Raw genomic sequence first — 17,791 nt, 5'->3', positions numbered from 1 at the left:
ATACGCGACAGATTTCAATGAAATTCGGTATATAATATTTTCTTGACACCCTGATAAGACGTGTGGAAAATGGATGAAATCGGTTCACAACCACGAAAACTTTCCAAGTAACACAATTTTGAACTCCATCTTATTCCTTCACTTTATAATATATTGTGCATAAGAAACCAATGAAGATAGCGAAATAAAACTTTACGCAAATACTGAATATGATCTGTGGCATCACTTGCGAAAAAATTGTCGAAATCGGACTATAACTTTTCAAAGCCCCGAATATCGAATATGAAGAATTCAGTGCCCCATGGTAATTTTTCACTGAAAATTTCGGTAAATCTTTCAGGTATCTTAGAGGAAATATTTGTCTTCTAATAGTGTAACTTCCCCTAGCTCTAATATACCTAATTGTAGGATTTGCAAATTGGGTCAAATTGTGTGTTATCTTAATAAAAATTTGTCAATTAATTGAGAGAGTATAAAATGTTCGGTTGCACCCGAACTTAGCCTTTCCTTACTTGTTTTGTTTGTTTTTAGGAAAATAAGCCGAATTAAATGTCCTCATATATGACCGATATGCGCAGCACATTTCCCTTATATCTGTTACTCCCGACCCATTTCTTTTATCAATCATCTATGGTTTCAGATGTTTTCGTCACAATTGTCTCTTTTATTAGGCATAGACTGAACTCTATTCTAATAGTAAAGAATTTTGGAGACTAGACAAAAATGTCAAGAATAAATTAGTTTGATTGTCCTTCACCCCAGTGGCTACACCTTAAAATTCAAAGTAAACATATACATACTTATCATAAATTGGGTGATTCGCAATTTTCGGTTTGTTGCTACAAAAATTAATAATATAATAATAGAAACAATATTTGATTAGCACTCAAAATTCAACAATATTTTAAGTAATTTAATTAACTAATTTATATTTTTTAGTAAATCTACATCAAAAAATTTTAATTCAATTGAATCCAATTTTTTATTGCATATCATTTCGCTTATATCAGTTAATTAAATTATCGTGAGTGGACTTCGTCTGAGAAAACTACGCACCTAACATTTTTGCAAGTTCTTGTTGGGAGCGAAAAAGTTGAGCAATAGAAACATAGTCAAGGTAGTGATTACATTAGTCCCTGAAATAAACTCAACTATTTAGGTGAGAACTAGTCTACGATTAGTATCAATTAGATGCTCAATTAGTCACTCAACTATCTCAGAATCTCTCTACAGAAATTTGAAACTATTCCCAAAAAAGAAGTCAATATTTCAATATAATATAATTTGATAAAAGTTAATACTTTTAGTGTACTTCTTTGACTGAACTATTGAAGTCTAATTAAAATAAATAACTAATAACCTGAACGGGTCCTTTTCGGACCAGTTTATTTTTCAAAAGTTTCTAGTTCTTGATTATTATCTTTTCCGCCAATTTGCTGCAGGGGTGTGTTGGATAGCCGGTAGGCGGCAGCGACGGCACTTATAATCGTAAATTCCAAATTAAAAATGCCCTGCCACTTACCTACACACTTCTCTATGGGTATTTACCAAAAACAAAATAGTCGCAATTACACTGTTATCATGATTAATGATTGTGCATTGATCACACGCCCCTATAACTAAGCGGCACTCGCTTCGCCGCGAATGCTCGCCATAAATATACATAAAGATATTTGTTTGCATGCTTATGAAGTCAGCTGTTGAGTATCAACAATTTATTTTGGCATAATACTTAGCAAAATCTGCTGGCAAAACACTTTCTTTTCTACTTTTTTGTCTCTAATTCATTAAAGTCATTTGTTTTGAACAAAATTTACGCTTTCGCTCTACTATTTCCTTATATACATATGTATGAATGTATATCTACGCCTAACCTTCATTCTAATTATGAGTTTTTTGTTTTTACTCTGTATTAGAGAATTTTATCAGCACTTTCTTATCACTGCTTTGTGTTTATGAACTAAAATAAATCCATCTTAATTTATTTCTCATAGCACACGAGTGGTCGCTCAACGGAGTCATGCGTGCGCTCGCCACCACAGTATATGCTGTACGTAGCGTAGGACGACATGTGGGCAAGGGCAAGAGCCATGAGACTATTTTCAACAGTTATTTGTTATCGAGAGGTGAAAATTTAAAATCTTAGCTATTTACTGGAAAGTTTGAATTAGTTTTATAAGTAATGATAAAATTGTTGATGATTACCTTTCCAGACTTATAAGTATTGTTAAAATAAATTAAAGGGGCTTATGTTCAATATAGGTTACAATCTATTTGTTTTAAATTTTTTGTTTTATTGAGTACAATCTAAACAAGTAAGAAAAGGCTAAATTTGGATGCAACCGAACATTTTATAGTATCGCAATTTATTGATATTCGGTGTAAAGTCCAATAGAATAGCGACAATCATCATAAAGAGTATATGAGGGCTGAGGTAATTCCTAAACCGATTTCACCCATATTCATCACCAAGGTACACCTTATCCAAGACTATATGTTGACATAATTTTGCTAAGATATCTCACTTATTAACCAATGCATATATGCGGAATAAAGCCCATTGTATTTTTGAAGAACCTATAATTAGGTATATGGGAGCTAGGAGATGTTATGACCCGATATTAATAATTTTTGGAACAGAACACTATTAGAAACAAGTAAGGAAGGGCTAAGTTCGGGTGTAACCGAACATTTTATAATCTTGCAATTTACTTATTTAATTTTATTAATATAACCACAATTTGACTGACAGATTCGGCATATATGTATATATGGTATAAATCCATTGAAAGTTTCAAATCCCGAACATTAGGTATATGGGAGATGGGGGAAGTTATGACCCGATTTCACTCATTGCACGGATACATATTATTAGAAGAAAAATATTCCCTCTGAATTTCTTCAAAATATCTGAAAGACTTACCTATATTTTCGGTAAAAAAAATTATTCGAAGCTCTGAGGTCCTCATATTTGTTATATGGGGGCTTAAATACTTATGGTCCGATTTTGGGGATTTTTAGAAGGGCGATGCCACACTATAAATGTACTATTTGTGCAAAGTTCTGTTCCGATATATTCACTAGTGCTTACTTTATATATTGAAAAGTAAACGATTCAGATCGACTTCAAAATTCTTGTATATAGGAAGTAGGCAGGGTTGTGAACCGATTTGGCCTATTTTCACATTTTGTGTGCCAATCATCCGATTTAGCGCATTTTCAATAGCAACCCTCCTACGGTTTCAAGGAACATGTGTCCGTCTAGATATCTGATTTTTTGCTCAAGTTATCTGTTGCACGGACGGACAGACAGACATCCGGATTTCAACTCGTCTCGTCATCCTGATCATTTTGATATACATAACCCTATATCTAACTCGTTTAGTTTTATGAAATTTTTGTTGCAAGAGTATAAAAACATACTAGATAGAGAGAGTACACAATGTTTCCAAATATCTGCCAAGGCTTACATGATTGTTATGACATACATGGTGGTCAAATAAATATTGCCACGTTCTCTATACTATATTTATTGAAATATTTAAAAAACAAAAGATATTTTATACTCTATGTGCACAATTTATATATTTGGAGTGACTAGATGATTTTTATTATTCCATAAATGTTGTAACTATATGCAGCCAGTTATCAGTTTTCCATTTTTTTACATTCGTAAACCTTGAGAACCAAGATAAAATCAAATATATACAAAAACTTGCAGTCAATCATAAACAGAAAATTATGTGATATACGTACACAAAAAAGTTGTAATTGTCACTGCACCCTAGTTTACCGAATATGGCGATGCTTGCGGTTTTCAATGTAGGCGTATTTTATTTTGACAATTACTTTTCTGAGATAATTAAATTCACATAAATATACATACATACATACATGCCGAGTTCGTAAAGTGAGTGCATATGTATGTTACTTAAAAATATTGAAAACAATTATTAATGAAAATACAAATCAGTGGCGTATATGACTCTCGAAGGTTATGTTTTAATTACTCTATATTTTAATACATCTGCTTCTCTTCTTACAAATTTGCTTACACCCATTGTATATACATATGCATGATCACCTCCAAAAATGACCAGTTTTTTATCAAAAATTTGTGACTTCTGACTTGCACGCGAATCCGTTTCAAAACAAATGAGGCGCCACAAAACACATAACGCTATCTGATGTGAGATTGAAGAATTGTTTATTTGCACTTTTGATTAGTGCACAAGTTTGCAAATAAGATAAAAATATATGTATGTATTTCATCAACTCTGCACTCACATTATTTCACTTTAGATATATTCATATTTGTACGAGGTTGCATATAATATAGAGTATTTCATTATTGCACATTTTTAAAAACCCATTATTAGATTTTTATCATATACCAAGTATTAGTGTCGGACCGATTCCCAATTTTTAGCTGATGCCGATACCGAATTTTTTGGTTGATACTGACCGATGCCAATGCCGATTAATCGACCGACAGGCCAATCAAGTAGTATAAGTTCAGTAAAAAGTAGATTAGGTCTAGTTAAGGCTGTATTGTTAAAGTTCTATTTGAAATGATAACTGTATTGTTAAAGTTCTATGCTGTAAAGTACGCTTTTTTTAACATTTTAATTTGAAATTCTCAGAGTTTACCTATCATCTAAAACTAATTTACTAGAACTGATAAAAAAAATTGTATGTATCATTAAAATTTATGAAATAAAGATATGCATGTAGATATAATGTATATTAGGTGCCAATAAATCTTTTATTTAAAAACTTTCATATCAGACTCTATTAGTACATACCCTTAAAAACCTTTGATAACAATAAAATTTACTTGATTACAAATGAAATATTGATTTGTAATCAAAATTTTTCACTTGGAAACTTGCAATGATAAGTTATATGATAATATTCAATATTTGAATATTTTATAAAATTGTATAATATTGTTATTATTTCGCGATTATAAAATATTATAAATTATTTCAATATTGTTACCATCATTTATAAAATTTTAAAATTATAAAACTTTTACTTGATATTGTAACCTTTATTATTGAATACAAAATTTTAAAATAATTGAGTGATTAAACCCTTATGAAATTTGCTTTTCGAAATATCTATGATAATGTATGCAGAAACCAATTTTTTTGGTTTTAATAAAGCCTGTTGACCTCATATATTACAGAGTATATTATTTGTTGAAGGACATATCTAAAAATTTGTCGGATAGTTTACTATTTTAATACGCTGATTAAGTGTGTGTATATAGTGTTGAGAGGTCAGCCCTAGAGCAAAGCTCAATTCTGGATATGCTGGTCCAGAATGTTCTCTATAACGGAGTGAAAAAGTATATCTCCCATTATTTACATATGTGTTCGGGATATGAAATTGAAAGAGATATTAATTCTCAATACTTTTGGAACAGAATACATTAATAGACCGGTGATTCCGATAGTATTGCATAATGGTATATTTTTCGTTTTTTATACTCTCGCAACAAAAGGCTAAGAGAGTATTATAGTTTTGTCCACATAACGGTTTATTGTATAACTAAACGAGTTAGATATAGGGTTATATATATCAAAATGATCGGGGTGACGAGTAAAGTTCAAATCCGAATGTCTATCTGTACGTCTGTTTGTCCGTCCGTCCGTGCAAGCTGTAACTTGAGTAGAAATTTAGATATCTTGACGAAACTTGGAAGACGTATTTCTTGGCACCAGAAGAAGGTTAAGTTCGAAAATGGGAGTAATCGGACCACTGCCACGCCCACAAAATGGCGAAAACCGAAAACACATAAAGTGCCATAACTAAGCCATAAATAAAGCTATGGAAGTACAAAGGATCGTACTATGAAAGGGCATATTTGGATGTAATTTTTTATCTCCTATACTATACCTACCATATACAGTTCAAAAATTAAGGAAATCGGATCATAACCACGTCCACCTCCTATACAAAGGATATGTTGAAAACTACTAAAAATACTTTAATTCAGTAAGGGAAACCACCAGAAACCTTATATTTCATTGTAAAGATGATACAGAAGAGCTGCACTCAAAATGGTATACAAAATTTTAAATGGGCGTAGTTCCGCTCACTTATGGGTCAAAAACCATATCTCAGGAACTACTCGACCTTCTTCTTCTGCTTCTGCTTCTAACAAATTTTTTACCGAAAGTCTCTCAGATATTTTGAAGAAATTCGGAGGGAATATATTTCTTCTAATAATATGTCTCCGTGCGAAAAATGAGTGAAATCGGGTCATAACTTCCCCTATCTCCCATATATTTAATATTCGGATTGTCAAACCTTCAATGGACTTTATACCATATATATGCCGAATATGTGAGTCAAATTGTTTGTTATATTAATAAAATTAAATAAATAAATTGCGAGAGTATAAAATGTTCGGTAACACCCGAACTTAGACCTTCCTTACTCGTTAAGAACTATTTTCAGTTCAAATAAATTATTATAATTCCACAAATATTTCATGAAGTAATGAGTTGAAAGGAGTTTGAAAGTAATGCCTCGTGAATAATACATAAAGTTAACTGACATTGTGAAATTTAGTTTTAATAAAATTAAAATTGCATTTTTTTTAATAAATATAATATTTTATCACAATCCTCTTTCCATAGTGCATTTTCGTAAAAAGAGGGAGGAAGAAAAGGACCAACCACAATAAGCCAAATTTTTAGTTTTGTAGTTTAAGTTCTTTTTGAACAATAATTTAGACCACTGTCAATCGCTTTTGTGATCTTTTCAAGCGTGTTTACCGCCGGTGCATGTGTATAAATTTATTTGGTCGCTAATCATTTACCACTGTCACCGCCTTGGCAGCAACGAAGAATAATTATAGAAAATATACGCATAGACATTGTAAGTACATACATTTGCTCGTTCTTTATATATAGGTATGTCTAGCAAAATATTCACCGTCGCACTTGGTGCAACTAGTATCAGCACTCGGTATCGCGCATCGTTTGGCTTACAGCAGGCGATGCAGTGCTAAATTTATCACGTGACATAATAACTCTTGTGACAATCAGCCAAGCAACAGCTAGGTACGCTATAGGAACAACAGTGCTGTTCGAAAAAATATTTCAAATTTAGTGCAACAGCTAAAAATAAAAGTTCACACAGGCGCGAATAGGCAACGCAATCACAGCACACCGCCACCATCGATCCACAAATACACATACGGCACTTATGTACATCTAATGCGCTTAAACGCGTGAGAATAGTTGTATAGTAGTGCAAGTCGTTGACAGCTACATAGCCGGTCAAAACGGTCAAAAATCGTTGAGGTACTAGAGGTATACGCAACATCGACACTTTTTTGCCACAAAGGTTCTATTCTTATTTTAATTCTGCTGTGTATATTTTTTAATGTTCGTGCAAAAAGATGAAAGCGAAAGTTGACAAAATATGTGCCCAATAGGTGTAGTGTGAATAACCGCAGCATGCGTAGTGAACACAAATAATCTGCTAAAAATAGCTAGAGCATACGAGCGAATACATAGATGCAGTTATTATGTACATATAAACAATAGTGCGAAAGAACTAATATAATTGAGGGACTTTTAGCTTTCTTTGGTATCGCGTTACCTATGTTTTGGCAATCAACTTTATGAAATACATATGGTATTATTCTTATTTCAACAGTTTTCTTATTATTGCATAAATATTATTTTATGTTTATAATTTTTTTAACTCTATTGAAATTTTTTTCTCTCATCTTTACCAAATTTCCAAGAATTGTTTATCGCTTAGATCATCAACGATTGTCGATTATTTTTTAAAACATATGAATTAAATTTTACAAAATATATACATATCGCTCATTTACATGAGTAGTGTCATAACTCAAAAAACACGATTTTTGAGTTGAGTTCATCGTCCAAATTGTATAAAAATTTCATTCTGATAATAAACCGTGAAATAAGAATGTGCCGTTATTAAACTTGTTATGTTTTTAACCAACATTATTTTTTAACCAAAAAAACGACATACATATCTCAGTTGTGCCATGTTGTTCATGTTGCTTTTTTCAGAAATAACGATATATTTAACTTATGACAGCGAAATTTATTAATATTTTTCACAATTCCAAAGGGGTCACTTTTATACCTACGGCAAAGCTTCAGTACACACTTTTAAGTACACATTTGCACATCATTTTATTTAATATACTACATGCCACTAGTGTTTTGAATACCTTATAGCATTTTTCTATATTTGCGAAATAAGAGACAATTGAAAACTTTTAACCGCTCTCCTGAAAAATCGTCTTTTTGAGTTGTGATACTATTAATGTAAATGAGCGATATATAAAAAAATTAAACTAAGAAAAGTCGTATGTTGGAAGATTATCGATTTTTATCGATAATTTTAAATCGAAACAGCCACACTATATTATACTAATCTCAAATTAACGTTCAACTTCAATTGACACATTTTTATTGCAGTTAAAATATTGTCATCGCTTTTCAAAAATGAGAAAAGTTAGGACTCTGAATAAAAACCACAATCGATTTTGATTGGAAGTCCGCATTGTTCTACAAATTAAGTCTCATTTCATTTCTAATCGAAATATTCGACAAACTTTTGATCTGAACTCGAAATTATTTCTCAATAATTGCTTGGTCAATTAATAACGGTCAGATTTCAAGTTTTAATTTGTTTTTACTTTTGTGGAACATTTATGTTGTATACATTATTCTATATATGCCTTTCCAAATTTTCATGCCCAATATTTCAGGTTTCTCCAATAATCTTATTTATAAACTATTTTCCGTCATAATATTAATTTTGATAAGAAATATGTATAATAACACGAATTTTTTACAAAAAAGCTGAATACCTGAAATTGTTTTCTCAAGTTTTTAATTATTTTTTAGCTATTCTCTGGTTTGAGATAAAATATTGGTAAATTAAATTTTAATTCTAACCATACTTAATTCTGTCAAAATATATTACATTTAATTATTACTAGCAAGATGGTATAATCTAATTATTTTGTGCTCACCACTTATTTCCACCTCTGTAAATGGTTTCTTTTTCACAGACTGCAAGTAAAAAAGTAAAATGCATTACTAAAGAATTGTTTATAATGTTAATGTAGCCAAAAAGTTGTTGCCCTTACCTTCGGGGTACGTTTCCCAAGCAATGCTGTTCCCAGCATCTGAAAGAGAGTAGAATAGTTTATAGAAATAAATAATTGTAAAACAACTTATTCATAATACACATTTATTTTTTAATTAAGTTCATACTTTAACATTAATTGAGAAAATAAATCAACATATTTTAAACCGCACTAGTTGTGATCTAGTATCTTTAGAGTCCGAGTTTCATCGAAACTTTCGAAAAATATGCCCTTAAAGTGTTATGTGCTTCAGCTGATCGATCAAAAGGCTTTGAAATTATAATAAAAAAATAATTCGTCGTCTAATAAATGTGGCCTTAATAACTTCCTTCAATGTTGCTTGAGATTTTTACATAAATAACATTTTATGATGTTCAATATATAGATAATTTCTATATTTTCTTATATAAAATATATATGTAAAACAAAATTTGAGAAAAAAGTTTTATTTCGATACAATTATTGAATATTTTTATCAGAATATTATGAAGAATGCCATTATATAGGAATGGATCATGTAGAGAAACGGAGCAAAAAAAAAATGTTTGATACAGATCCAAATCCAGATCCTTAAATAGACATATACACTTTTGGAGAGCTGTTTCGATTTATTAGGTTATAAATGTCCTTTTTGTTTTATTTATATATTTTTAGAAATTCTATATAAAATTTAAAACAGAAATTTTCCTAATATACCACCCTATACACTAGTTTTAGGAAGTGTTGTCAGCTTTAGACAAATTTTGTAAATAAGAACAATATGCGCAATATAATTACGTGCATACAGCCACCAGCTTCTTTAGTGAACATTTGTGATTGAAATAGCTCGCTTTTATTGCAAAATACTTTCGAAAATTATTTAAAGACTTGTTTTGCAATTTTGGCTCAATATTCTAAAAATTCTTTCAAAATTTTTGAAATTCTTAAGTGAATTATAAATATGAGAATCACTGAGTAAACAAATTGTTAAGTAGCATCCGCGATTTTTTACAATTGGCAACCGAACAGTCTTTAAATTTGCATATAGTTATACATACATACAAACACAATATAATTTCGTCATTATTAGCGGTGGGTGTGAAGATTTCGCTATTTTATTGACTATGACAAGACAATAGATATCACGGGATTTTGCATATAATATACTCGTATTATTTTTAATTTCTGCACACGCCTTTTTTACTTCTTACATATACACTAAATATAATTTAACAGCTTTACATGAAAACAAGTAAGGAAGGGCTAAGTTCGGGTGTAACCGAACATTTTATACTTTCGCTATTTATTTACTTAACTTTATTAAGATAGCACACCATTTGATCCACATATTCGGCATATACATATGTATATGACATTAAGTCCAATGAAAGTTTGAAAACCGTATTATTAGTTAAATGACAACTAAGGGAAGTTATAACCCGATTTCACTAATTTTTGTCACGGAGACATATTATTAGAAGAAAAACATTCCCTCTGAATTTCTTCAATATATCTGAGAGACTTACCTATATTTTAGGTAAAAAATTAATTGAAAGCACTGAGGTCCTCACGTTCGATATAGAGGGCCTTAAAGACTTATGGTCAGATTTTGGTGATATTTAGACGGACGATGCCTATTTTAATTGTCTTTAATTTTAGTTTCCACACCCATTTTAAATTTTGTATACCAATTTGTGTACAGCCTTCGGCAGCACCTTTATAATGAAATATTTTCCTAACTGAATAACAAAGCACAACGCGTGGTTATACTCCCATTTTTTCCATTTTTGGACTGTATAAGGTCGAAACGACTCTAGAGAGTTTGGTTGATATAGCTCTAGTAGTTTACGAGATATGTACAAAAAACTTAGTAGGGGGCGGGGTCACGCCCACTTCTCCATAAAAATTACATTCACGTATGTCCCTTCCTAGTGCGATCCTTTGTACCAAAATTTACTTTCATAGCTTTATTTATGGCTTAGTTATAGCTCTTTATATGTTTTCTGTTATCGCCATTTTGTGGACGTGGCAGTGGTCCGATTACGCCCATCTTCGTATCTCAATTTACAGCTGCACAGTCGGACAGAAAACCGGATTTCAAATCTACTCATTACCCTGAACACTTTGGCGTATTTGACTCTATATCCAACTCTTTTAGTTTGAGGTGTTACAAACAACCGTTATGTGAAACAAAACTCTCTAAGGAACTTTGTAGCGAGAGTATAAAAATATATACAAGTTAATGCAACATCTGAAACGTATAAGTAAATTGTTTCCCATATACCAATGCCATTGTGCACTGGGTATAAAATAATAATTTCGTTTAAGAGCAAAAGAAAATGTCTTATTCTACTCGTGCATTTATATTTAGCCAAATTATTTTTACATTTGAGCATTTAAATTAAAATTATTTGACATTTGTCTAGTAAATATTTGAGTTTTGACTAATTGCAGTTTTAGCATTTTCGTCTCGACTTTTAATAATTTAATTGGCATTGCCGCCAATGAGGGAAACAATAGAATAATTTATTATAGTCATACACATATGTATATATTATACTATATATTGAAATTTAATTAATTTTTGTTGTCTATCACAGCCAAGTTGATAGAGCGTTTCACTAATGCTCGGGTGTTTATAGGTTTATTTCCACGTGACCTTTTGTTTTTTTTTAGCACGAAAAGCCTTATAAGACTATTTGTTTTAATAAGAAACCGTTCAATAAATTCTTAAAACTCATCTATATGAAGACATCAAGCTACCCTACAAATATTGGGAGAAATTGGGCCCAAAATCTGTCAAGGTGTGCATTTTATGAAACAACCGGGTTGTGTTGTAATTATACACTTTCGTGTTTCGTACTACACAAGATTAACGGTATATGTGTGCATTAAGTATATATGTACATAGGTATTAAATGTTGTTGGCGCTGAAAAGAGCAGACTGTGTGTTTCATTTGTTAACATCGAAAACACGAAAATTTCAATTTCGACTACAACAGCGATAAAAACAAAACATACAAGGTGCTCATAAAACTGTACATACATACTATACATGCTACAAATGAGCTAATCAAATGTTTTGATTTATTAACAAGCGAAGTTAAAAGCTCTTTTGGCACCTTGACATAGACAACCGACTAGACTGTGTGTTCTTCTCTAGCGCTGCAACCACTCATGCCTGCACAAATAAATTTCAATAAATTTTCGAGCAAACGCGTTGAATTTTAATTTTGTCTACATTTATTTCACATAAAATCATATATACTCAAATAAAGCGTAAATAAATTAATAACTCATAAAAGCATTTTAAATCACATTTCAAGTCGCGTGTGAAGAATGGAAAACGACTAAATTTGCTTGTATTGTGACGCAGTATTTTCAAATTGTAAACATTATTATTTTTACATTTTTGTTGTTGGACTTTTGGATGGGTATTAAACCGATCGAGTAGTAAAAACCACTGAAATAAAAATACATATAAATAAAGGCAAAGAAAAAAACTTTTTGTAAACAAAAAAATGTTTTTTTTTTCAAAATATAACTTTGTTAGCTAAATCTGTAATTATAAAATATTCTTGCGCTTGCTTTTTAATGAATTTATTTAAGCAATAATAAAAAGCGTAATTTTGGTAAAAACTCAAAACGCCTCTGTACATATGTACATACTAAGCATATATTAATTTATTTGTTGGAAAAATTAAAACAACGCTATGTTTATTTGTTTACATTGGAAAGATAAACAATATATAAAATTTCGACCACGGATTTACAAACGAGGGTCATTCAATAAATTCATGGAAGAGAGAATATAATGATTACATATTTATTGCGTAAAATATAACTTCTTATACAAGTTTATGCCAAATAAACACCCCTATAATAGACACTCAGTCTAGTAGTCACCGACAGGCTACTGTAGACAAAAATATATATTGTGAGAGGGTATCTGCGAATATGACAGACTACTGAGTTGCCAGTTGCTAATTGGCCGCATATTACCTATTGCTTTCTATTATAGTATGTAGAAATGTCAAAATCGGTCTACTGTTCACGATCACTTGCCTACAGTATTTTGTGACGGTCTATAGATAGTTATAGCATTTTCATTTCTCTTCATATCTAAATTTTTTATAAACTACAATTTTTCGAATTTTATATCGTATTTTGGGTCTGCATTTATTTACGGCACAATTCAATTAGCAAGTACAAATTAACACTCGATTAGTATCGGATTTGCTAAAAGACACAATTGCTCAAAGAAAAACTTTACGTGGAAGGACTAATTTCCGTAGTTATTAAGAGTAAGGATTTTATAAAAGTGATGAAACCAAGAATCATATGTTTACACAAAAAACGCCGTCACCGCCTATCATGGCCGGCTCCGAGCTTCGTTCTCATTACATTTAGACTAACAAATTTTGCTGCTTTTTCCAAGCCACTTCCGCTGGCATTTAGGCGATGAACAATTTGTAAGGTAATCATGATGACATTAACAATGTATATGCCTGAGCTGTTACCGCCGTTTGAACTGATGCACCGCACCAATGTTGAATTCTATGCTCTTTAAGCCACATATTTTAAGTCAGATATCCTCTTGTATGGCTTATATAATGATTTATTCAAAATAACGTTGTTCAGTATACTAATTTGAACTGCAACACTCGGCTGGGTATTGGACCCAACAATTTTTATACTCTCGCAACAAAAGTTGCTAAGAGAGTATTATAGTTTTGTTCACCTAACGGTTGTTTGTAAGTCATAAAACCAAACGAGTTAGATATAAGGTTATGTATATCAAAATGATCAGGGTGACGAGACGAGTCAAAATCCGAATGTCTGTCTGTCCGTCCGTCCGTCCGTCTGTCCGTGCAACGGATAACTTGAGTAAAAATTGAGATATCTTGATGAAACTTGGCACACTTATTTCTTGGCACCATAGGAAGGTTGCTTTCGAAAATGAGCAAAATTGGACCACTGCCACGCCCACAAAATGGCGAAAACCGAAAACACATAAAGTGCCATAACTTAGCCATAAATAAAGCTATGGTAATAAAATTTGGAACATAGGATCGTATTAGGGAGGGGCACATTTGGATGTAATTTTTTTGGAAAAGTGGGCGTGACCCCGCCCTCAAATAGGTTTTTTGTATATAACGCGCAAACCAATAAAGCTATATAAACCAAACTTTCTGCAGTCGTTTCTTTTAGCCGTTTCCTTATACAGTCCAAAAATGAAAGAAATCGGATAATAACCACGGCCACCTCCCATACAAAGGTTAGGTTGAAAATGACTAAAAGTGGGTTAACTCACTAACGAGAAACGTCAGAAACACTAAATTTTACAGAAGAAATAGCAGAAGGAAGCTACACACAGACTTTTTTACAAAATGAAAAATGGGCGTGTCATCGCCCACATATGGGTCAAAAACCATGTCTCAGGAACTACTCAACCGATTTCAATAAAATTTGGTATATAATACTTTCTTGACACCGTGATCACACATGTGAAAAATGGATGAAATCGGTTCATAACTTCCCATATAACTCAATTTTAAATTCCATCTGATTCCTTCACTTTATAATGTTAACATAAGGAACCAATGAAGATAGCGGAATAAAACTTTACACAAATAGTACACATCATCTCTGGCTTCACTTAAGAAAAAATTGTCGAAAACGGACTATAACTTTTCAAGGGCCCTGATATCGAACATGTTGAACTCCGCGCCTAAGGGTAAATTTTAACCGAAAATATGGATAAATCTCTCTGATAATTTAATCTAATTCAAATCGAATAATAATTCAAATAAAATTTATTAAAATCGGATAATAACATCTCCTAGCTCCCATATACCTTATAAATAATATAGTGGGCTTTAATCTGCATATATGTATTGCTAAATATGTGAGATATCTTAGCGAAATTAAGTGAGTGTGAGTCTTGGATATAGTGTACCTTGCCGGTGAAAATGAATGAAATCGGAATTTCCTCAGCCCTCATACACTATATAGGACGATTTTCGTTATTCTATTAAACTTTGTGCCGAATTTATAGGTAAATTTGGGTGAGTATAAAATGTTCGGTTGCACCCGAACTTAGCCTTTCCTTACTTGTTTTTCCTTGAGATTGAGTTATAAGTAAGAAAAGTGTATTGTTTGATTTTCGAATTTAGTCTTTCGAAAAATTTGGATTCGAAGTTTGGATTTGCAAGTAAATTATTATTAATTACTGGATATAGCTACTAAAAAATCCAAAATATAGATATGTATACTCTAAATTTTCTTCTTAATTAAATGGTATATAAAACTTTTTTGTCAAGCTTATACGACAGATGTTATAAGGGGTCCAGTATTTTTCGATATATAAATTTTGTATTATTTTCGAAGATCAAACTTTGACCCTTCATTGCATGTGTTATATAAACTTGACCGAAGAGTCTTATACACCATAGAATTAAGAGGAAAATGTAGATTAAAACGATATTTTGGATTTTTTAGTATCTATGTGCTGTAATTAATAACATTTTTTTTAATAACAACTTTTTCCCAACTTCGAATACAAAAATTTCGATTTTGGAGGCTAACTTCGAAAATCGAAGAGTGCAAGTTTTTTACTTATGAGCCAGTCCAAAAAAAGAGTTAGCTCCAATACCCAGGAAAAATTTTGATTTTGCTGTACAGTGTAATCATTGCCAACTCAGAGTATCCAGTCACCAAGATTTTAAAGATACAGGTAAAGTTATCTCACGAACGTCTTGCCTGGTATTTACATTAATTAATATTATTAATTAATTAATAGTATACATTAAATAGTAAACTGACGGTAGACATATTAGAAAAACTTTTTCCTGCGTCGTATTATAATTTACGACTTAAAATTATTATTTATTTCTATATTTTTAAAGTATGTAAATAGTACAAATACAGTTTGCACTAATTTATATGGCATATTTACGGTAATCTTTGTATACTACACATTTAAATTAGTGCTAATGAAATTGTTATTTAACAATAATAAACAATAATATTTTGTCATGTTCATGATTATTAATAAATCGCTTTGAAATTTGCAATTCATATGGCGCTTTCGGATTATTCGATTTAATGTGTTAATTTGTTAATTAGATATTTAGACAATGTGATGTACGAAGTCAGTAGTACATACGAATATATATACAATATATGGTTGAGTCATATGTAGCCACTGATGTTTATTTATGCCAATATGCAAAGTAAACAGACATTGTGGCCATGAACGTGTGAAATGAACACGATTGAGTGTGTTTTGAATTTCAATAGCGCTATGATTGTGTCGACATTGTCTATAAAGCGGTACCTATATTTACAAATTGATTTTAAATGTTATTATTTCGGTATATTTTTTATGGCTTTCTTCTTCCCGAGAATTTCCTTCAATAATCTCGTCACTGAGCTTAAATTATTCAAAAGGTGTAATCAGTTATATGAGGCGCTTAGCAACACAAAACTATGACAGACTATAGTGTAATAATGCCAATAACAGCATTAAGTAACGTCAGAAGCAAGTATCCCAATTAGGTCAAACCATATAAAAAATAGTTTTGAGGCAATCAAATACAGTTCTTTAATTCTCCTACTGAGCTTTTGTATCTAAGACCTTCAAATGGAACTTAAGGCTTATATTATATTTATGAAAAAATATATATATTTTTAATTTGTTTATCCATTAAAAATTGTGTAAGAGTTTTTATGTTTGCGTGAGAACAATGTTGAATGCTAAACGGTAAAAAAAGTATTGCCTAAAATAGCCATGCAAAAGTGATGGTAAATAAGAAATCTTAAATGTGTTAAAAGGTAGAAAATAAATGGTAAGTAAGCACATTAAATTGTTAAGATTTACGTAAATAACTTAAAACCATTTGTTCAAACTTCGAAATAGCGCGATCGAAATTTTCATTTTTGCTGACACGAGTACAGTATTATGTGTATTTATAGGTTTGCATACATTAATTTGTACATAGAAGATCAAAGAATTCGATATGATAAAAGTGAAAATCGTTTTTTCAACACGCAAAAAATAAGAAAAAAACCAATAATAAATCAATTAATCACAATGCTGTGCAAAATATAAGCTATAAACCAACCAAATGTCAAATGGAGAGTATTTTCACTGGCCCCGCCAAATCTTAACAGAAGGATCATTGACATTTTGGGATAAGTGTACTGATTAAACAAATTATAATTAATTGTGAATGCGATTATTTTCGTTTTCAACAAGAGTCTTTTGAGACATCGCGTATACATAAATAACTAATTATCTGATGCTAAAGATTATGAATGAAGATGTAATGTATTAGTTCAATTTAGAACAGAAAGAGTTCTTAATTGGTTTTTGTCTTGACCATAATTTGTAAATGCGTTCTAAGAATCAAAATGCATTTGTTTGAGTTCAACAATTCTATATTCCTTCCCATGAGCTGTACGTATCTCATAGACTTTTAGGTCATACTGAACCAATTTTACTATACAGTTTGTGATTCGATATTTGAAATTCATTGTTCCAAAGCGAAGTAATATTCGTAGAGTTCAAAACGTAAAACCAACAATTGTTTTTATACTCTCGCAACAAAGTTGCTAAGATGTATTTCTCGCAAACCAATAAAGCGTATATGT

At 31.2% G+C, this 17,791-nt stretch overlaps 2 protein-coding genes across 3 annotated transcripts in view; both read right to left on the bottom strand.

Annotated features, from left to right (window-relative positions):
* Positions 1 to 17,791, bottom strand: part of LOC128921527 (uncharacterized) — a 225,529-nt gene that overhangs the window by 75,491 nt on the left and 132,247 nt on the right. The gene's annotated exons all lie outside the window — the stretch shown is intronic.
* The window catches only part of LOC105221050 (calcium-binding protein E63-1), a 123,288-nt gene that overhangs the window by 82,582 nt on the left and 22,915 nt on the right, over positions 1 to 17,791 (bottom strand). For both annotated transcript variants that reach the window (XM_011197704.3, XM_011197702.3), the window contains exons 2-3: positions 9,158 to 9,196; positions 9,041 to 9,080 (exon numbers count right to left, since the gene is read on the bottom strand). In XM_011197704.3, coding sequence (XP_011196006.1) covers positions 9,041 to 9,080; positions 9,158 to 9,196 — 79 coding nt within the window. The remainder of the gene's footprint in view (positions 1 to 9,040; positions 9,081 to 9,157; positions 9,197 to 17,791) is intronic.

The sequence above is a fragment of the Zeugodacus cucurbitae genome, chromosome 4, assembly GCF_028554725.1.
Source record: "Zeugodacus cucurbitae isolate PBARC_wt_2022May chromosome 4, idZeuCucr1.2, whole genome shotgun sequence".
Taxonomy (NCBI): Eukaryota; Metazoa; Arthropoda; class Insecta; order Diptera; family Tephritidae; genus Zeugodacus; species Zeugodacus cucurbitae.
This window is presented reverse-complemented; position numbering and strand designations above follow the sequence as displayed.